Source organism: Xiphophorus maculatus, chromosome 1, assembly GCF_002775205.1.
Source record: "Xiphophorus maculatus strain JP 163 A chromosome 1, X_maculatus-5.0-male, whole genome shotgun sequence".
NCBI classification, from domain to species: domain Eukaryota; kingdom Metazoa; phylum Chordata; class Actinopteri; order Cyprinodontiformes; family Poeciliidae; genus Xiphophorus; species Xiphophorus maculatus.
In genome coordinates, this window is record NC_036443.1 from 12,777,387 (window position 1) to 12,799,978 (window position 22,592).

General features: G+C 39.5%; 1 protein-coding gene across 4 annotated transcripts in view; it reads right to left on the minus strand.

The window, feature by feature from the left end:
- The window catches only part of clstn1 (calsyntenin 1), a 36,367-nt gene extending 30,884 nt beyond the window's left edge, over positions 1 to 5,483 (minus strand). For all 4 annotated transcript variants that reach the window (XM_023336325.1, XM_005808217.2, XM_023336323.1 and 1 more), the window contains exon 1: positions 5,218 to 5,483. In XM_023336325.1, the coding sequence (XP_023192093.1) occupies positions 5,218 to 5,299 (82 nt within the window). In that variant the 5' untranslated portion in view covers positions 5,300 to 5,483. The remainder of the gene's footprint in view (positions 1 to 5,217) is intronic.
- Between the last annotated feature and the right edge of the window lie 17,109 nt (positions 5,484 to 22,592).

Consider the following 22,592-nt stretch of genomic DNA (forward strand, 5'->3'; position numbering starts at 1 on the left):
CGCCTCCATTCAGCTCGTAAAGGCACCAACCAGTGGAAAGTCACCGCCGACCCAAATAATAAGAGTCCAGCGGTCTCAGACCCTCACAGGCAAATTAGCAAATCAAAATGCCTCTGCAACTTAGCACTTGGGGGATTATCTAATACGCACATTCTTGAGGGGCTTGAGTTGTGATCTCTCAAACAGTGACCACACTGTTGCACGCTGCTCAGTCAAGAGTCCAGCCCTGGAAGCCTTTCACTGAGAGAAAACGCTGCTGGAAAACATGTTAGACCTGACATGTGAAGCCCAGTGTTTGCTGGTAAATAAACTGCTATTCAGAGCAAATTTTAAAAAAGGGGAAACAATGATTGTTTTTACCAGCTTTCAACCAAATTTATGTGACACATTCATGTCCTACTTTTCGAGCACAATTTGGGATGAAATTCAGAACAAACATACATCTAAATTTAACAGGGTCTTGTTGAAACAACCAAAGATCCTTTAATTTCATTTGAATATAGCTACAACCTACTAGACGGTCGTTCTATCAGCTATCCTCAGCACCATTATATCATTCTCTTAAATACAATTATTTTTGCTTAAGGCTTCATCAAAACGCACAGAAAAAGGTCTTGAGTTTAAACCTGTTATTCAGCTTTGTGTGCAGTTTTCTTGCTGAACTCCATTTGACTTCGCCCCTACCCCAACCTCCTGAGATGGTTGAGTTTTGCAAAGAGTCTGTTTTTGCTAGAAATGCAACATATACACGGGCTGTTTTTAAAGTAATATAAAATGATTCCACTGCATTGATATATTTAATAAGATCTAAATACAAAAAAAGCATTGATTATTCCCACTGCTTCAAAATATTTCAAATTTCCTAAGTAAGTTCAAGTTTGTGTTGATGATGCCTTTCTTAAAAACTACAATTTCCCTCATTTGGCTTATATTAATGTTAGCAGACCTGTTCTTCAGGGAGATAGCCTAACCCTTTAACCATTATCCTCTTGACATTTAACATTGTCATTTTAGAGGAAAAACAAGTATGTAAACTGATACAGAATAACAGCTCACAACATTGTCATTGGAGTGGCATGAGAGGAGCGAACAATGCGGCCATTGTCAGTCGTGTGTATTCATGCAATTTCTAATCGCCACAACACGGAACGATGACTTACAGATCAGCAATAGCTCCGAGGCTTAAACGGGGCTTAAGTGACGGCTTTCTGCAACACATAAGAAACCTGAGCTCCCTTCACTTCTGAAGGGGTTGTTCAGGTCTGTGGAGTTTTTAAAAATATATATATATATGTATCATTTGTTTCTGGGATTTTCCAGCTGATTTAGGGTAAGGGTTAGTTTAGTGTATAAAAGAATTGGTAAAAGTTAAACAAGGTTTCCCTCAGAAAACTTGCTAAGTCCGGTGGTTAGGGGCTTGAAAGTCATTCATCCAGGAGCCCGTCGTGTTTTTGAGATAAAAAAATGTTTAAAGTTGACAGTTAATTTGAAAATATCACCAGTGTTATTGGAAGATTAATATCTGAACACCAACCATAAAGTCTTAAAAATGCAAACATTTTAAAAAATGTAAATAAATAGGCAATGCTAAGCCTGGTGGGAGCACAAGTAAAGCCTCGTGGCCCGCCAGGCTTATAATACATTGGGGGAAACCATAGTATACATAAATTAAATATTAAGGTTCAGCTTTATTGTGATCTACAGAGAACCACCGATCCAGTTTTATATGGCCGACGGTTATTTATGGTTTTCTTTAGAGTACGATCTCTGGGGAAAAAAATTATATTGTTTGCATTTTCAAAACCTTTATTTAATTTTTTTTTTTACTGAAATAAAACAAAGTTTCTGAAAGTACATGAAAACCAAAAATTGTAGGGTGTGCTGAAGCACTTAATTTGAAAGGTATTTTTCTCAATCTTCAACGTGCCAAATGTCAAAATAACCAAAGAAAGTCAAAGGAACATTGGCCGATTTTTGATAAAGCAGTGAAGTACACTTAGCTTTATTAATGAATTCAATAAAGATTAAATAAACCCCACTTGTTGAGGCTTGGGAAGAAAACTAAAGCATCTGACTTGAGTTTTTAATAAGCTTCAGCCATGTGAGGAGAACCCATATGTTAACGCCTCACAAAGCAGGGCATCCGATTTGTTTGACTGGAATTAACTTAATTCAGTGATGAATGAGCCACGAAACTTCCCAGCAGCCAGTGTTCCCTTTGTCCGATTGTTTGCACAGAAGTAGCTCAGGCATTGCAGCAGACCTAACGTTTGAGTCGAGAACATGGTGGACAAACCTAGCAGCTGCTCGTGGGTACAGAAAAAGAAATAAATGACATGGGTGACATCTGGAAAACAAGGAAGAAGCACTTTAATGACCAGAAGTGAACGGTAGTTTGAACACTTTGACCAGCACAGCATGAGACAAATTCATTTGCACTCTGACATTTTCTTGACAGCGGTGAAATGATTCATACACTCTAAATACAAACTCTGATGTTTACCAAAACATGTGAACTGAACCTTTAGCTCAATCTGTTTCATATAGAGTTGGCATCCAATCACTTCTTAACAAGCTTTCAAGACCAAGAACCACAAGGGAAACAAACCCTCGGGAGTTTTTGGCTTCTTCATCTCGCTGCCAGATGGCTGGTAATAATAATAATAAAAAAAAATAGACGGACAACAAGTCATGAGGCGGTGCACAAAATAGGCAGGTAACCTTTGGTTAATAAAAAAATAAGCCCTCCACAGGTTTTCTTTCCTGATAAGAGCAGGGGAAGGCAGCAGGTGCACTTTGTACACACAAACTGGGATGCTGGCACGTTTTGCACAGCACTAAGTATTTGCCGGTGTTCTTGGCCTTTTGATGGATGACAAAGGGAATGAAGTTACTGCTGAGCATTCTCAGCCGTTTCACATGGAAACTGGAAAAAAAAAAAAAAACGTTAAATAGGCATGGATGAAGCACTCCCTTAATGGCACTCCCTTAATGGCTACCTTTGAATTTAGCCATTCAGTTTGGTATTTTCTTCACGAGGCGTAAAGTGTCAGCAGCACGCTGTGTGGTCACGTTTAATTCATGAGTGTGTATTGAAAATACACATTATTTCATTACTCTATGAACCAACGATCTTTTTCCAACCTGACATTCACACTAAGAAGACCAGTGGAAGTGAAGGCAGATTTATCATCTTCTGTCAGTAATAAACCCAAAATGAAAAAAGTAGGACAAAAACACAAGTTTAACATGGCTAATCGCAGATGAAACACATTATTTGATTGTAAATTAATGTAAATGCACCTCACATTTCATAAGGTTCTGAATTTGATCTATTAGATGTCGAGATAAGAAGTAAAATCTATAAATTCAAACATTATTCTCTGCTTCACTAGGGTTTTTTTTAGGTTATTTAACCAGACTACAAATGATCAACTCCATTCCAAATTGTTCATGAACTTGGTGACTCTATGAAAAATATCATTAGCTTGAACAATGGATTTGCGGCTGAAGAAATTTGGCAGGATAATGAACAGGTTAATCACGTAACAGCGAGAATTTAATTTGCTGTCATAACCGGTTCAACCGCACAACACATTTCTCCAGCACAGAGTAAAATTGGGGTTAAATGCGACTGGAAATCAATCTGATAATTGGTTCCAAAGGTGCTTTGAAACACATGTAAAACATATCTACCATTGTTTCGCTGTGGTTGTGACAGGCAGTATGGTGACCCTAACATGGCTTAAAAATAAAATCCTACGATTTTTTTCGCACCAAATCTGATTTCAATCGATTGGTCTCGCTTTCTTAAAAAGAAATGATAAATGACAGAAAATATTATTTGTATTTAAATCTTCCCTTCCCGGAGTTAACCTGAATTCAAAGTCCAACTAAGTACAAGATATGAAACTTGTAAAACAAGACGGTATTCCCCGGGGCGGGCTGACATCACTCTGAATTATGGAAGCCCAAGAAAGGGAGATCAAACAATATAATCAACATTGAATCGTAGATAATGGTGCTTTGCAAATATGCTCAAACATACGCGTATGTTTTTTTTTTAAATAAATAAATAAAAGGAAGCTCCTTATGTCTCTTGATTGAACAGCCTTCTTTTCAGGGATCATTTCCTCCAGTTCACACCCAATTTCCAAATTTGCACAATCAAGTTTTCCCACAATATTTTAAGCCCCAACAATGGATAGCTGGCATGGTAGCTGCCCAGGCTTGCTGATAGCGTCCAGTGACTAACATACACCTGCCTCTCACACACCCCGGATCAGGGAGCTCGCTCTGGAGATCCAGTGCCTTGAGTTTAAGGATAAAAACAGTCTATAAATTCATGCGGTGGAGGTGGAGAGGGGGGGTTATCTCTGAAAAGGGAGGAGCAGGGAGGAAAAGGAGGGAGGAGGGCGGAGGACCTCCCTGCAGCAAATAAAGACATGCTGCAAAAGAAGGGAGCAGCAGCACTTCGACTTTGTACAGTTTCTGCTCATAAGTAGGCGCAGATCTTTCTGCTGGAGCTCCTCGGCTCATAAATATTTACATCCACAGACAAAAACAAGGACATGTGAATAAGATCTGCAGTGCGTAGCGGACCCAACAACACCCATCGCGATGGGACCACAACCCAATCATACTAAATGAATGCTGCAAATAAAATAAGAACTCTGTTTTTTTTATCTATCTATCTATAGATATAGATATATATACATACAAAAATTAAGCGGAGTACATGCAGTACCTGCAAAAAGGGAATAATAATTTATAAACTCTGCAGAGAGGGTGAGGCTTGTTTTATTCTTCATTTAAAAAAAGAGAGAACCCAAAAATAGAAATAGATGGAGATGACATAAAGGGGTCGTCTTGTACGTTTTACTTTATCTGATGAGATTTAAGATTAAATGTCACAAACTGATAATAATGAACGTTATTGGTGTTGGAGTTTGTGCTGGTCTATTATTATCGCGGGATGCACTTGCCACCGGCCACATTCATCCGCTGGACCCACCATCCCTGAGCAGGTTAGTGGTCGGGCATCCGTCAGCCCGGCTATACCTCCGCAAGTTCACCTTCACGGCTCCCGAACGGAACCAGAAGGCTCCGGGGAGCCGCCAGCCTCCAGCCCCAAGCAGAAGCGAGCCTGCCAGAGGCTCACACAGACACAAGACACACAGAGACGCAACGGGCTCAGATAAATCCCAGCTTAGTTACCTTTAGCTGCCTCCACCGCGCATAATAGTCCGAGGACCAGTCCGACTGCGGATGCAAATTGTCTATTCCCTCGGAACCGCATCCTGACTTTGAGTTCAGCCGCGGGGAAGTCAAACACAGCCTTCTTCGGTCCTCGTCAGTCAGGCTGGAGCGTTTATACTGAACAGAAAAAATAAAATCCAGGAGATGAGTGTCGGTTACCACGGTAGCTCTAAGATGGCCGTCGTCGCTACCGCCGCTCTGCTCTCTCTTCAATCACTGATTCTCTCACAGTTTTCTGCCGGCTGCGTTCTCGGACTGTCGGAAATCGCACTGACGTGTCCGCACAAACTAGTCACCACGGTCTAAATAATCGTTAGAGAGTGGCTAAAGTTTAATTGAATATCAAAATGTTAAACAAGTAAGTAGAGAAAATACGTAATTTAAATAAAGACTTACAGTAATAAATAGTTTTCGAAATGTAACAATTTCCCCGTCTTTTTCTAGAAAATGCATCTGTATTTTACTTAATTTACCTTTTACTGATTCTACAAAGACTGAAGCACAGTAACCAATGAAAATCATTGAGTTTAAATGTAAAATTGAAAATTTGTCTAGAGTTTTTTTGTGTGCAGAAAAGAATATATGTCCCCCCCAATACATTTGTCCAGTTGCTGCTTTTTGTCACCTTCCAGTGTGTGGATCATCAAGCAGTTTAATATTAATAATTTAAAAAAAAACTATTAAAAGCATGAGGTGCAGTGTAGAATTTGTAATACTGGCAATGACTCTGTAAGGTGACTGGAGGAATTTTGGCCTCAGCATAATGATGTCAAATCAGCCACATTGGATGATTTTTGAGCGTCAGTGGCCTTCATTTGGCTTTTTCTTATCCATTTTAACGTTGCCATCATTGACCTGCTCCAAAGTAGAAAGCCTAGTTCCATGGTGTAAAATCAAAAACCTCAAATATAGAAAGGAAAATGCTGAGGTCAATTCCTGAAGCAACTGTGTCAGTTATTAAACCAACAATATCTAAACAAATGTACATACGAACACATTTAATTTAACTACACCAATAGTTTTTCTGTGATCTGTGAGAAAGAAGGAATTCATGTTGCAATGGTTTCTTTTTCCACAAAGACATAAACAAGATAAAAATCAGAGACAGAAGAATATAGTCTATGTAAAGGCTTAGAATTTTATCAGTGGATTACAGAAGGTAAATCTGCGGATTCAGTAAATAACTTAAAAACTGTTTAAAATGATAAATCACTAACTGGCTAAATAAATTAATTAATTCTTTCATTGGGCGTAACCAAGTTTCTTATACTGAGTTACTAAAGTGTGATAGCAGAGAAAACAGAAAAGTAAAAAGTAACTCAAGGGGAAGAAATGACTAGAAAATAAATTAAATGAGATGAGAACTGAATAACAAGATATAAAAAGACCAAAAAATCACCCAAAAAATGACAAAGCAGCAAAGCTGACAACTTAAAGAAAAAAAACTGTCAAAGATGACACATTTCCATATCAAACTGTAACAAATGAAGTGGAAATTTTATTCCGTTATAACTGTGTGTGATTTGCGAAAGGTCAGCATTTTGGGTGGTTATATGTTTGACAAGTGTGAAATGGATTGATACATCCTTCCTGAGCTTTTATTATCAAATATCCACAGTAAATCCCTAAAATGTGGTTTCAGCTTAGTGGGATTGTTCTTATTTGTCTTTCAAACAACAGCATGAGGGCCATGGATCTCATAAAATTTTTAACTAATTGTCTTATCCCTAAAACAATGTCATCTTATTATATCATGTCAACAGGAAATCTTAGTAAAGGGTCACACGTTTTCACCTCAAACTGTTTCAAGCCAGCTGACAATGCTTTAGTGTAGGTTTTTTTTTTATTTTTCATGCAGTGATAATTATTGATCATTATTTTAAACAAATGTAACAACCTAACGGGGATCTATTGACGTCCCTGTAATGTTTACACAGTCGCTCTAACAGAAATTTCCATGGTCAAAAGAATACATGTTCCCCGGCATGTTTTCTTGCAGATGTTTACTGAAATGACTGAGAAAACTACCAGCTGTCAGACTTTCTGTCTGCCAGACTGATTGTGCAATGATGCAACATGCAGTAAAACCTATAAAGCAAAGGTGAAGTTGAAGAAACTTCCTCTTGTTTGTTTGGATCAGAAAAGTTCTTTAGTCCTTTGTTATTAGCTGAAATCATGTTACTGATGCATAAACTCATGAATTATATTTAAACTGAAAATATTATAGCTTAAACGTGGACAAACTCAACTTTAATAAAGGTGCTTCACTTCATAACAACACTCCTCATGTGTTGTTTCTGATTGACAGATACTTTAATGATTAATGTATTGCTCCATGATGTACCGTATATATATATATATATATATATATATATATATATATATATATATATATATATATATATATATATATATATATATATATATATATAAAAGCAATTCCAGGACACAGTTTATATTTTTACCAAAGTCTGCCTGGGAAATTGAAAATATGTATCAAAGTGTCAACTTAAACTAACAATATTTAAACCAATGTGCAGTGAACTTTAAACATTAACTTGTGTTTCACAGATGATTCCCGAGAGAAGATTTGTTTATTCTTTTATCCTTTCATTATTATGGGTTTCGTTTGTTTCCCCAACTGCAGATCAAAAACAATCCACTTGTCTGATTTTGTCAGTTCTATTCATTTAAAGCTAATTTGGACATGCAGTCCAAATTCCGAGCCTGACATTCGAGCCTGAAGGCATCACAAGTCCGATGTTGGCCAGTGACGTCAGCGGTGTTATTGTGGGAGCATGCAGCCTCTTTAGCACAGACGGCTAAACCTATACCAAGGGCCGGGGCCAAACGCCTCCTCCAATACGATCCAGTGATTGTAATACTGCAAAGTGCCTGACTGCATTAAACAGCATTCTACAGTGGAGGAGGGTCAGGTAACAGCTACATTTTAAATCTGGTCACTTTCTGAAATTTTGGATGTAATTGAACGATATAAAGTGCAACTGTAATTTGGAGCTGCTTTGTCTGCAGGCAGCACTGTGAGAATCCCTGACATCTGCTCTATATCTGGAAATGCTGACCTGTTACTTTGTGACCTTTTCTTAATAAACCATTAAGAAACAGATTGAGCATTCACCCAAACCTCATTTGTCTGATATTAAAGTGTGTTTAATGATCTGCAACATATAAATGTGACAAAAAAAGCAGAAGCAACATCTGCTTCTGCAGTGATTTTGGCATTTCATTTCCAAAATCACTGGAGAGCCATACAGGAAAGGTGGAAGCTGAAACTCTAAAGGATAGGTAAAAACAACCACAACAACAAAAAACAACTTGTCCTAAAGTGGAAGATCATTTCCAACAATCCTTCCCACTGTAACACAGCCACAACACATGCATACCAAAGTGAGAATAGCATCTTCCTGAATTGCAAATTGGGAGCAAGTTTCTAATCAACACCCTCCAAAACAGACAGCACCCCTAAGGAGAAGATGCCAAGTAATCACAGAGTTACTTCGGCACATACACTTCTAAATCTGCATCACACTGAGCAATGCTAGCATACATTCCACTCATGCTAGAGTAGCTTTGTTTGAGGCTATCATACCTCAGAAAGCCACTCAAAAACAACATCACGAGAAAAGTCCTGTTGTGAATTTAAGCTAATTTATTTGGCGCATTTGTAACAGTGTTAAGCATCCCCTTGTTCATTTACCTCAACTGGAAAACAATAACAATTTGAAATAACATAGCGATAACCTTTATAACCCTTGGAAGTGCCTAGAAGTGAGTGTTCTCTCTCCACTGGCCTGACGGCTGCAATCATCACAAGTAAACTGCGGAGAATGACCACAATTAAGTGATGAGTCTATAAACAAGGAGAGTCTATTGACTTCAGAGCAGCAGCAGAACTAAAGAACAGTGCTTTATTTGTTCCCAGCTTGGCAACAAATGAAGTGGTGGAGGGAAAGCGAACATTTCTTTCTCTCACAGATGTCCGGCACTCCAGCGAACAGATAGTGGCCATTGTCGTGTCTTTGGGGAACAATGCTGAGCAGTAAACAGGTTTGGTGGAAAGGTGTGAGACATCAGCGAATAACCACAACAGTGTTACTTCCTCGAGAACATCTCGCACACTTGGCTAATGGCCCCGCTGTTTGGGATTGCCATGATTGCCGATGCATTGTTGTCTGCTCTTAGTGCTATCTCTCTCTGTACTGTGAAAAGATGTTTAAAGCCCTTATTTTTGTACAAATTGAATGCACGTTTTATCATTTAGGCAAGGTAAATAGATTCCCCCCCCCCCTTTTTCTTTTTAAACACAGAAAATGTATTTTATCAAATTAAATTACATCTCATAAGTGTGAAAACACAATACCACTAACTTTACTGTATTAGATCATAGTTTCAGGTGGGTAAGAATGTCTGCTAAAGCTCCATACCCTTTCAATGTTTCATGCCAAAAGGAAACTAAACGTATCTTCCCCTCAGAAGAATTAAAATATGAAGTATACTGAAGTGTGCAAGCATGGATGTCTGTTTTCGGTCTCGGTGCTCCTCTATAATGGACTGGCATCCTAACGCCCCAGATCCTACAAGGCACAAACTTGCATAGAAGATGGATATGTTTATGCTTTATGAATCAAAGAAGAGGGCGTCATACAGTTGATTTACTTTTAATGATGTGCAGAAAACATCCAAAGTTTTTGGAGAAGCAGGACTGTTTTATGTGTAATACAGTATATAGTATACTACAATATAGCATAGCATGTTGTAGTGTAGCCGAACATGGCATAGCATATACTATTTTATAGTTTCACGTTGCATAGTATACCAAACAATGGTATGGGTTGGAATAGTACCATAGTATTGTTTTTCGTTTAAAATACAAATCTTGTGGTGCAACTTATCAAACAACAAAAGAAAGCAGGTAGTGACTTGCAACGTTAAAACCATGTAACTATGATGGGTGACGGTTAGAAATTCCCATTTGCTGCCAAGATTACTCCAAAAATCCTTCCATCTCAGTTTTGTTTTTCCTCAGTTTAAGTCATTTTCGGTGTCTGACGGTAGTAATCACTTTCTCAGAAACATTAAAGCGAGCAGCACTTACAGCGGGTGGTTGGCGGCAAACGGAGCGTGGAAAAAAAGACTCCGCTTTTATCACTGTTGTGAGGACTGCACACAAAGCTGCTAAATACTGTATTGCCTCTCCTGCCTTCTTTCTACACTCCAGTTTGAGAGGTGAAGAAATGCCCTTCTCTTAAAAAAAAAAAATCTTATTTCATATTTGTAAAAATGTATATTCCTCCAGACATTAATTCTTAGGAGATCATTTTCTAAAAACAAAAGTCCCTAAAGCGTCATACAGTTACTTTACTTTCTAATGACTGCCATATAAACAATATTGTGTTAATGATGTGTGAAAATCAAATCATTAATGAGCATCTTTTATAAAGACACAGCTGACTTATAAAAGGAGTCTCAGTATTTAATGGTTATGTATAAAAGTAGATACTGTAAGTTATATCAGAGGATTATAGCTGTGCATTTTCATTGGCCTTCTTTATGCACTTTTACTGTTTGCCTTAAATTTATGATTCCTAATTTTTGGAAAACATTTATATTTGTTGAACCACACACTTCTTATACAGCTGATCTTAAGTCCGTTATGTAGGGAAACATTTATAGACCAAAATACTTTAGCAGAAGAAATTTACCCCGACTTCAGAAGTTTGTGATGCCATCAAGTAATTTGAAATGTGCTTTTTTTAAAGGCCGCTTGGTGCTCAAACCACAAAAAGGACTGCAGTGATGGACTGTTGCCATCTAGTTCACACAATTTTCCATAGAAATCCTTCATAATATATTCTCAGTGACATTATAGACAAGGAACAATTTGAAATTGCTAACAACGTTTTCTGGTTCCTTTCTGGCAGAATTACTACTAAAAGCAGGACGTAATGAGCACAAAGCCGGAGTGAGTGGGAATCAGGCAGATGGGGCTTGATAACCCTCAGAGGATCCTTCAGCCCTCTTCATCAAGCCTCAAGGATCCTGCAGATTAGGCTGTCTGTCAACATCTCAAGGCAGATCCATATTTAGTTAAATCACAGGAATATGATGTTAAGCATTCTGATTCACTTTGCTTTTGTAGTTTATCTCAACAGAACATCTCTTCTCGCTTGCGCTTTTGAGTGCGTTTCCAGATGGGCATCAGGTTGCTCGGAGGCGTGTGTGTGTGTGTGGGTTGTCACGAGTTTGATGTTATTGTTTTTAGGAGCTTGGCCCTTGAACCCCACAGAAGGTCACCTCTGACACGCTGTTGGGAGGGTTCACACTGCGGGTCAGGCCGGCGACACGCTCTCACCTCCTCGGCTTTATTGCCTCAGAGTATTTGGGGAGGAGGGACTGCCATGGCTGTCACAAAATGTCCAATCAGTCATCAGTGAAGGGCAGGTCCTCCTGGCTCCCTGGAGTCTCACATTATGAGCAGAGAAAATTAAACGCCTCGTCCATGGCAGCTGATGAAATTAGACAAGTTGGACTTCGTAAAGTTGGGACTGTTCAAATGTAAATTAGTGGGTGGGAGCTAATGCATATCTGTACACCAGTGTTTTCAATGTACCAAAGATAGCTTTATAGCAAAGAAGCTCTTTAACTTTTGAGGATATTCATAGCTTTACTACACCAAATTTGAACTGGAGAGTTGCTAAGCCACTATGCCACATAAATGCGGATTTAAGTCGATTCTTCAATTTTGTACCCATTGTCACTTTGTATTTCCACTTTTTACCCATAAAGCCCATGTGCTTAGCAAATTGGTATAGGTTTAGCTTTCTTAGTAGTTATGTATTTTCATGAAGTATGTAGATAAACAGTCAAAATAATAGTATGATGAATGTCTAGTATTTTCTGAAAGCGTTCGAAAACACCGTTTTCCAATTTATTTAGATTCTGATGCTTTTACAGATCATTCGACTCAGACGCAAGTGATAATCACTCCTGATCAAACAGAAATATGACTAGACTAAATGGAAGGCTGTCAAATCGAAATGGTGAAGGAAAGTTTCTCCAGGAGGGTATGAATTTACTTCTAAAGCATCGCATGGAAGACAGCTCCATTACACACCAGCAAATGTCAAGTAACAAAGCCAGAGAATGATTTTTAAAAAATTCAAAAGGTATGAATACCAGCCAGTATTAAAGGCAGCTAAAATAATGTAAATCTGTTCAAAGACACCAATATGGCATTGTGCTAAAGCTTTTAAAGCATCACTAAATTTTTATGCTTTAGTTTCAGACTGGCAGAATTATTGTTAAAATGTGCATAAAAACAGATATTATGTAAAACTGTGGTAGAAACATGTTATGACAATTAGCTTGATACATGCAAAGATGATACATGCAAAGATTTAAATCACTTTTTAAACCTAATGTGTAATCACTCAACAAACCTTTCAGTAAATTTGATCTCTATTATTTGGTGCAAGCTCACAATTAGCATGTGTTCACCCACACAGTGGATGGAGTTAATAACAGATGTAGAAACAAGACGTGCAGCCCACCCACCATAACAGGCCCCTAGCTGAGACATGTCTGTGATTAAAATCTGTGATCCCGGTTTTTCTTGTGCAGAAAAACCTGATGTCCAGACTGGAGGAAGTCAGTAGTTTACTCCTTCATTACCCTTAACTGAGGCTCATATGGTAAGTGGGTTATATGAAAATGAAGGGAGTTTTTTTTTTTAAAAATCCCACTTTAAATCACTTTACTCTCTTATCTATATGTTTAGATTTACTTAGAGCAGAAATAGTCCCCTCTTCCTAACCGTCTTCCAGCCGCTGATTTGCTGAAATATGTTCTTGGGACAGGATATCTTGATTATTAAAGTTAATCACATGTATATCAGAGAGTCTCTAGTCAAACTGGTGATACCACAGCACTGGCTCCTTTGCCCTGTTTTCTTTCAAGCTGTTCATAATTAAGCTGTTACCCAGCTATTTACTGAAATTAGTGATAACTACTTCATCAGGTCACTACCCCAGACAGAGAGCAACTAAACACACAGTCAGTATGCTGTTTGTGTTTCAGAGGGCTTTTAGATAAAGTTTGCAGCTGAGCTCTGTAGAATCAACTCATCAGCACTGTGCAAGCTGCTCCCGATGCATCCGTTTGGTTAATTACCTTTATTCATTACAGATTTTGTTGAGCTTGTGCTTTTCCTCCCCACCCCACACACAAAAGTCAGAATCTTGTCCAAGTTAAAAGGCCAGTAATGCAATAAGTGATTATCCTGGATGGCTCACTGTGCTCTCTGTTGATTAAATTTATTTGATAAGTAGGGAAGCTTGGCTTCCCTGATGTGATGCAGACACCTCCAGGCCTTCCTGACCCCAGCCCTCCTTTCGGGGGATTCCCACTTATTTTCAGCCCATTTGGGAATTACAGCTAAATCATGGGTTGGCTTTGATTGGTAATTTTCCATAATAGGGCAATTATTGGCGCTATAATCAGGTACTAGTACACCAGTCATTTTATAGAAGTTCAGCTCTGATCTCCAATTCTATTTTGTGAAGATAGAAACTTGGCTGTGCTGCTATGGTCCTTATACTTATGAGTATGGAAACTATTTGATAATCATAGCTATTTAAGAAGGTACAAACACACAGATCCTCGAAAGCCAAGCCTCATCCTCCAAGGTTTGAGCCAATGTCCATAACACCTCAGAAGCTCCACCAAGCTTTCAGTACATCTATTGTTTCCCCAAACAGTTTGGGAAGATTTGCAGCCAGACCACCCACACCCCATTAAAAATCTGAACAGTGAGCACTGAAGGTCATCTTTCAACTATGCCTACAATTATCTACAAGGAGAAGATCACTATACCAGTAAGGATATGTTAGATCCTGCAGCACTAAACAAATATTCTAAGCCTACTAGTGAATGCTATTTTCATTTTATGCTATAGTTTAAGGTAGACAAGACAACCAGATTCTCATTGAATGCATGGCTAGTGGTTAAATTTACAAAAGAAAACTGGTCAGCAGCAAAAAGTGCCAGGATAGATAGATACCAGAGGTTAATGAAGAGTAGATTACTGAGAATCAAGGAAGAAGCCAGTGAGGAACAATGCAGAAGGAAGAGCTTAAATACAGAAGAAGAGGCGTCCGTGACTTAATCACAGGTGAGTGGGGACAGCTGGGAGAGCGCAGCCAGAGGAAATTAGGAAATGGAAAACAGGTGGGGAGGAGAGCAGAATGGCAGACAAAGAGAGGACCAAAAAACATCTAAGCTGAGAGCCGAGAAAGGCAAGAAAGTAAAGACACAGCAACACCATAAATGAAAGGAGAAAAACCTGAAGCTAACAGGAACAATAAACAAAAAGAGACACTAATTGAAAGTGTTCAAATAATGAGATAAATGAACTAAAAGAATGACAAAACTAAAATGGCAAGCTCTAAGCAAATGAGCTATAAAGAAATACAAACTAAAAGTTCAAACACCAACAGATCAGCTGTAGTAAATAGTTCTATCTGCACAGTGGGACATTTTGTCAGCCCAAAAAAATCTATATTTGTAAATATAGGTTTGTGGAGTTCAAAGTCATTCTCAGTGAAAACGTCTCTTAAAGCTTTAATTGCAGCTCTCCTCGTCTCTCCCTGTGATCAATTAGAGGCCAGTTTTGGTTTCCCATTTGCCAAAAGGTGCTATTTAGCCAGGTATTCATCTGTGGTTTCTCGTGACCTTTTAATCATCGATTTTTAAGTCCTCTGACATCACCTCTCCTCTCATCCCTTCTTTTCTACCTCTCCCATTCTTGTTTTCTTTTTTTTCCCATTACAAATTTGTTTTTTCTTAGCACAAAATCCACCAGAGCAACATAAACATCCGGTGCTCACTCACGCTCCCCGCTGTGTTCCCTCTCTCCCGCTCCTCTCCTGCCTCGTCTCCCGTTTTTAAAATGTGTGGCTGCGGGCTATGAGCTGCGATGTCAGCAGGGGGAGAATGAGAATGGTAATTCGTGCCCGACTGTCACCTCTGCTTGGAGGTGAGTAAGCACACCTTTTCCCCAATGAGACAGTTGGATTCGTCTGTAATCCTGCAGTGATGTCGGCCTCAAACAGTCTACAAATGGCAGCGCCACTGGAGTATTTAACTTGGAGTGAGATAAATTAGACATCTTTCCATTGGTGCTATGAAGTAGAATACTTGTTTACATGTAAGGTCAATGAGCAATATTACTAGAAAAAATAAAATATCTCAGAGAATATAGTGAGGCATCCCCCCTAGAAGAGATGTGGGTCTGACAGTCCTTGGAAAGCGCTTGAATTAACAGGTGTGGATGTATTTTCCATAGAGGATACAGTGCAGCTCACTGGGGCACTTTTCAAAATAGACTGTCACACTTCTCATTGTGGCTCTATTACTGACTCCATGAGGACACACACACACACACACACACACACACACACACACACACACACACATATATATATATATATATATATATATATATATATTAATCGCTGCAACTTCCTAAGTGACAAGTCCAAAACATAGAGTCCTAAGTAGGACTTAGGACTTCCTAAGTCCTTCCTCACTTAGGAAGGACTTGTCACTTCCTAAGTGACAAGTCACTTCCTAAGTGACAAGTCCAAAACATGAAGCCTCGCCCAACTCTAACTTTAAATGCTAAACTTTTATTAACAGTTTATTTTTGAAACGCTTCACTGATTAAGAAAAAAAAATCTCCTAAAGCTTGTTTTTCTTTCAGTACGTTAAAAAGAAATGATGACTGGCAATGACTTGTTTGCATTTTTCGTGGAGGAAATATATTTATATATATGTTTTTAATTCAATAACATTTGAGGGAGAGTAAAGAGATCTCAACCAGAACTCTGTCAAGACTTTGACTGAGCCACTCCAAAACCTTCATTTTATTAACGAACTTGCTGGTCTGCTTCAAGTACTGGTCTTGCTGCATAGTATAAATGTGGCACAGCGGTCACAAACTGATGGTCAAACACTTTCTGGCAGAGAGCAGCATTTACTGGTTCCATCAATTATGGCAGGTTATCCAGGTCATGAAACAGCGAAGCAGCCCCAGACCACCATGTCTGACTGTCGGCATGTTGTAACAATCATCAAGATGCTTTCCGGGTTATTTTCGGTCTGTAGGGGTTTTCTCCTTTCTGTGGATGCTGTTTTTTTTTTGTTATTATTGAATCACTAACACTGAGCATAATGGAGACAAATGAAGCCTGTTAACTGTTGGAACCATTCTCAGACTGAAAGATAGCAATGATTGTGTTTATTATCCGTAGCTGAATTTCTTTAGTGAAGAGCTTGATGTGTTACCGTTTGAGTTTTTAACCTTTGTCTTGTTGACAGGCTGTTTTAAAGGAAGTTATTTATTCCACGCATCATCAGGCAGTAGCCAGGCCTGGGTGTTGCTTGTGAAATAAAGTTCAGCTTTCACTGAAAATATATTTATTTGCAGTAATTCACTTAACAAGACGTCTTTTTTCTCTACAAAGAGCCAAGTTGAGCCTTAGGCTCAAATCTTTTTTCTTAGATATTTGAAGTCATCATTTGAGAAACATTTTATTTTATGTCTCTACATCTGACATAAAATATGTCTGATTTTCTGAAACATTTAAAGGTGACAAGGATAGCACAAATCTTTAAGAGGGCAAATACTTTTTCACAGCACTTAACTTTTAACCTCTGACCCTCACATGACCCACGCTAAAATTAGGCCTTAAAAAAAGATGCTGCAAGACAGGAGGTAAAGCGTAAGGTCTTCCCTTTGGCAGATTTATTTCATTACACAAACAAACCAAACCTCCATGCCTCCCAGTGATACATTTCAAAATGATATTTTTGTACACTGAGCCGAATAAGTGGCTCCCGGCATTCCCCCGCCCCGCGTCGCCCTGCTGGTAAATCCGTCCGGAACATTTCAAGAATCTGTCTCAGGACGAGATAATCCTGGGACAGCTGCCCTCTAATTTTGAGTGCAGGACAGGAGGATCCGGGTGTTTCGGTCAGAGCTGAGAGATTGGCTGAAGTGAAAGTGGCAAAAGAAAAAAGAAAACAGAAAAACACATTTTGCAACTGCAGGGCTTAACGGTTTCTGCGGCACAGTTTTATCAAGGGATGTGGAGAAGGTCAAGACCTGATCCCGAGGCGCAGAGTGAATGGTGAATGGACAGTCAGTTAATGATTCACCCAGGCAGTATCCTCCACTGTTGCCGTAGCAACAGCACCTGCGTTCAGGTAAAAAAAAAAAAAAAAAAAAAGCACGAGCCGGTGCCACCTTTCTGATCAGACAGTAGAAAAATGAGTACACTTCTCCGTGTGTGGCTGTTTATGCTTCTACCATTACCTCACAAGATCAGCTCACAAACAGCCTTCAGCCGCCGATGTGTCGAGGCGAAAATGTGCCGCTGCTGCGTCAGCTGTCACTTACAGTGTCGCATGAAGCCGAGTTGGATCGTTGGAGTGCATCGATGTCAGAACACTGGTGTACGGAAATGCCTTGACCGTCTTGCTCCACTGCTTTCTGTAAAGCTTCGGATTCAAGAAAATGCTATTCGACATGGTTTTCTTTAGATTTATCCAAGTGTTACGTTGGACCCAAACTAACTTTTCGCTCATTATCATACTGCATATTGAATTGGCATATTGTGCTGCAAGAAGAACCGGTTCTATAATCCAATGGGAGTAGATGGAGGTCATGTTTTTCAGCAGGCGGCTCTTTGGGAACCACTGCTTTCTTTATGCCTCTCAAACTACATCTTTGGAATATTTTATAGGTTCAGCTACACATGTGTGCTAAGACAAAAAAAAAAAAAAAACGCAACAAAAAACATGCACATCCTAAATAGTCAACATTGATTTTCTGCATAAGGAACAATCTTAAGTGAAAAACATTTAATCTACATCATATTGACTCGTTTGTCGATAAAATACATTTTCCAGTTGGTCTATTACTGTAGCAAAAAAACAACTTAACTGACCAGATGTTACTGAAGTGGGTTGTTGAATATAATATGATAGAAGAATATTTTTTTTACTTTATGTCTGATGCATGCAACGTCTGTTGCTCTTTAAAGGAGCGGCAATCCCATGCAGATTGTCTGGTTTGGTGGTTCTAATCCAAAATTTCTGCAATTTTATGTTATTAAATAAAAATCTTATTAGACATTTTGAGGTTATTGTTTGTTAACTTTTTAGTAGTCCAGGTATGAGTCCCATTTTAAAGCTCTAACATTAGTCATTGTGAGATGAGCTATTTCTTTGGGTTGGAAACATAACTCTGCATGCTGCATCAAACTTCTGTGCTGTGAAATGAAATTAAATAAATTATTGGCTGGTCCATTTGTTACTAAGAACTGCTTAGCAGAATCCCTCCACTTACAGGTGCATTCCTCACACTAAGGTGTTGAGTTCACTCTTTGAAAGTGTAAGTTTAAAAGTCAAGTTTTTATTTAAACCATAAACAAAAGATGCCCAAGATGCCGAGTTAGATTTTTGGTAACGCCCACGATTGCTTTCTCTTTAACCTGCTCCCGACAAGGTCAGCTTTAATATTCTCCCCCCTGCAGCAGCGTCGCTTCCTCCGCCTGCCCAGACTCACTCTGTCAGAGCAGGCGGCCCCGCAGCCGACAGACTACTACAGCTGCCGGCATATGATGGATGTCTGCTCTGAGCGCTCCAGCTGAGAGTGCTGAGTCATTCAGCAGATTCCTGCCGATCAGCAGGACGCTCCGGCGCTCCAATTATTTATTCGAGGTCAAATCCCCCCCCCCCCCCAAAAAAAAGCCTACCTCCCAGTCAGACATGACGTGCTGTGTGGATCCGAGCTGCTGGTTTTTACAGTGCGTAAACGTCAGAAGGAGTTAAACGGTTTCAATCAAGGGAAATGAGTCACACAAGCATAGTACAGTCTGTCTCTCTCTCTTTCTCTCCGTGACCGAGTTTGTGTTTTTGCAGACTCCATCATCTGCGGAGAGGAGAGCCGAGTAATAAATACAGTTTTGAACTTGAGAGCTCGGGGTCTGTTTCATTAATCAATGCTGGAGCTGCTGCTGCTGCTGCTGCTGCTGCTGCTGCTGCTGCTGGCTCTGCATCAGTCTTTTCCCTCCCCTGCCTCTCTGGCTGGGGTTGAAGTGGCGGATGGGTGGAGATGTGTGTGTGAGGGGGGGGGCTAACGTTCAGCTTTTTAGGATTCCTCCTTCAGGCTGTGGAACTAAAATAGAAGCCTTTGGGGAGTTTCAGCTTTATTTCCGCTTAATCTGAAAGAAAAATGAAGCTCTTGGTGTCAAAATTTACAGATAATAATAAAAGCAGGATAAAGTTTGATTTAAAAAAAAAAAGAAAAGAAAAGGAAGTTGTGGATAATATATTTCTTCAGCAGGGTGTTATTTTTGTAATGGGATCTTTTCTAAACATTGTCTAAATTTATGTCGGTCCTGCAGCAACAGGACGCGCTCAGCCTTTTTTTAGTCACCATGTTACATACTTCAGGCCTGCTGGCATTCCCTCAATCTGGCTCCGAGACGGTGGCGAGAGTCGATATTTTAGGCTCAAGTGATTATGTTAGTATCTCCCATCTGGAAATAAAAAAAATAAAAAAACTACAGATTTTTTTCCCCCTTCTTTCATGACAAAAAAAAAAAACAACCAAAAACCCACTTGGAAACATACATTTTTTCTTCGTTGTGTGAAGTCAGTTTCTTCCCCCTCCTCGTGTGCATCTTTTGCAGAAACCTCCTCAAAAGCTGCAGTTATGAAATACGCCTCACGTTGACGGAAGCAGAGGAGTGGGAATCCTGGAGGTGGATAGTTATCCTGCAAATATATTGTGGAAATAAGCTGCTGTCAGAGCGAAATCGCAGCCACAAAGAGCCGGAGCAGATGGCAGGAGCCTTCAGGCTGAGCTGTGCGTCATTACCCTCAGGTGGGCAACAGAGTGGAAACCGCAGATCTTCCTGTTACTGATGTCGTCTCTCGTGGTCGGCGTTTGACTTGGTAGAAGATTTGAGTTTTTTTGTGTGTGTGTGTGTGTGTGTGTGTGTGTGTGTGTGTGTGTGTGTGTGTGTGTGTGTGTGTGTGTGTGTGTGTGTGTGTGTGTGTGTGTGTGTGTGTCCACTGCACAAGTAATTGAACATATTGACCGACGGAGGCGTTTGTGTTGCAGGATTAGACTCGTATTTGGACTAGGAGGTTAAACTTTTTCATGCCACAGCAATAAATCTGATTTGGAAGACATACTTGTGAAGTAGAAGGAAAAGGATAACATTTCTATTATTTCCAAATAAAAACTAAAAAATGTAAAGAATAGAACAGAACAGTGTAGAACAGACATATCTTTTTGTCCGATAGTGGGGAACTCCAGGTGTCACTGGAGCAAGTTAAGCACGAATGCTCACAATGATGTAAAACAATATGAAAATAGGAGCAAACTGTACAGTAAGGTCAAAGTGCATACAGAACAACACACTGTTTACAAGAGGCTGTGAAGAACAGCAGGGACGTGACGTAAACATGCCTGCAGTGGTTCAGTCAGGACTTTGTAAAAATATTTTTTGCTGCTGTTACTTCTGCAGGTCCTCTTGGTTTTGTCTCTTTACATTTACAGACTCACACTTCTGCTGAGTCTTCTTTGCAAAATAGATCCAGGTCAGTCAGACTGGATGGAGACGAGTCTGTAAACAAGAGTCTGGTTTCGATTTATGTCTGGACTGCAACTGCTCCAGTTCGGGGTAGTTCAAGCTTCAGTCTGAGGTATGTTGCAGATTTTAACAGAATTTCCTCCAGGATTACAGGTTTCTCCCACAGCTTGATGGGGCCACCACCATGCATCATAGTGGTGCTGGTGCAAATCAGTGTTCTTCCCTCCACCTGTTTGCCGTGTCTCAACTGCAGATGGCTTCTTCTCATCATTGGCCTCCTTCTCGCCACTTTTGTCTGATTCAGAAATCTGGGACACATTCTCTCACTTTTCCCAGAGTTAGGCCGACAGAGGGAACATCAGGATCCCGTTTTGGCCCAGCCTCATGCAGAAATGTTTAGCTGTGATTCCGTCTTTCAAAACGATGAATTGAATCTTTTGGGTTTTTTTTTTTGTTTTGTTTAGCTTCTGCTTCAAAAAAAAAAAAAAAAAAAAAACGTTTGCCAGACCTAATATAAAGTAATCGTTACTCCCTTACATTTAAATCTATAAATTATGTAAACTTGAAGGTCTCCTTTTCGAAAGCATGTCAAATTTTTAAAAAAAATTCACGCTTTTACACGAGCACGCTAGGTTTACTAATGAATATGCATGAGAGAGCGACTGATCGAGGATGATGAATAAAAACGGGGCTCCGTTTCCTCTGTGGTGAAAACTTTCGACCGTTCGAGCTGCAGGAGCCGAGAGCGAATCTCATCCATTAGTCATGAGGTTCAGAGTGCAGGCATGGCTTCGTGTAGGACTGTTACTGATTCTGCAGCGCTGTACTGCGCCACATTCGTCCTCTCTCGTCCGCCTCCTCGTCTCTGGATCCCTCCCGGCTCAACTTTAATATGTTGAGTCACAAAGTGGGAAGGAGGGACGACCCCCGCCCCCCGACCCTCTTTCTCTCTCCCCCCTCCAGCCGCCGTGCTCGCGCTTTTGAAGATGAAAGGTGCCGCCGATCAGATTATTTTTTCCAATGAAGCTGCATCGATCCCACTTAGTTTTATCAGGGTGGGTGTATTTTAGTCGGTGCTTCTGTAAGTTGAGGTTTTCCTCCCTGGAGAAGTTTCCCACCCTTTTTTTTTTTTTTTAATGACTCATTGAAGAGTCCAGGTGTACAAAAAAAAAAAGAAAAAAAAAAGAGAAAAGATTAGCTCTAGTGCTTCAGTTCTCACTCTAATATAATACATATATGTTAAATACATCGTCCTTTTGAAAATGAGAACCGGATCTCAAATGGGGTTTTTTCCTGGTTAAATAAAGAAAAGGGATAAAACAACACAACTGTGGGTTTTGCTAAGTAAACTTAATAATAAAAAGCTCAGAAGACAAGAGAGATTTGTCACATAGAAGTACAAAATAAAGCAATGAAATAGAAAGTCAGGACATTCACCATATAGTTTTTTCCTCTGTTTTTTTTTTTTTTTAGGATTCTCTGTTATTATTGTTTTATTCTGTTATAGTTGAGTTTATTTTTGTAGCTGTGTGCTTTAGAAAAATTCTCAATGCGTTTTCATCTCATCTTGCTCACTTCGTGTGATTTTAAACAAACAACATCGGGCTGCTGACAAAAATGAATAAAAAACATTTTTTTCCTTCTGCG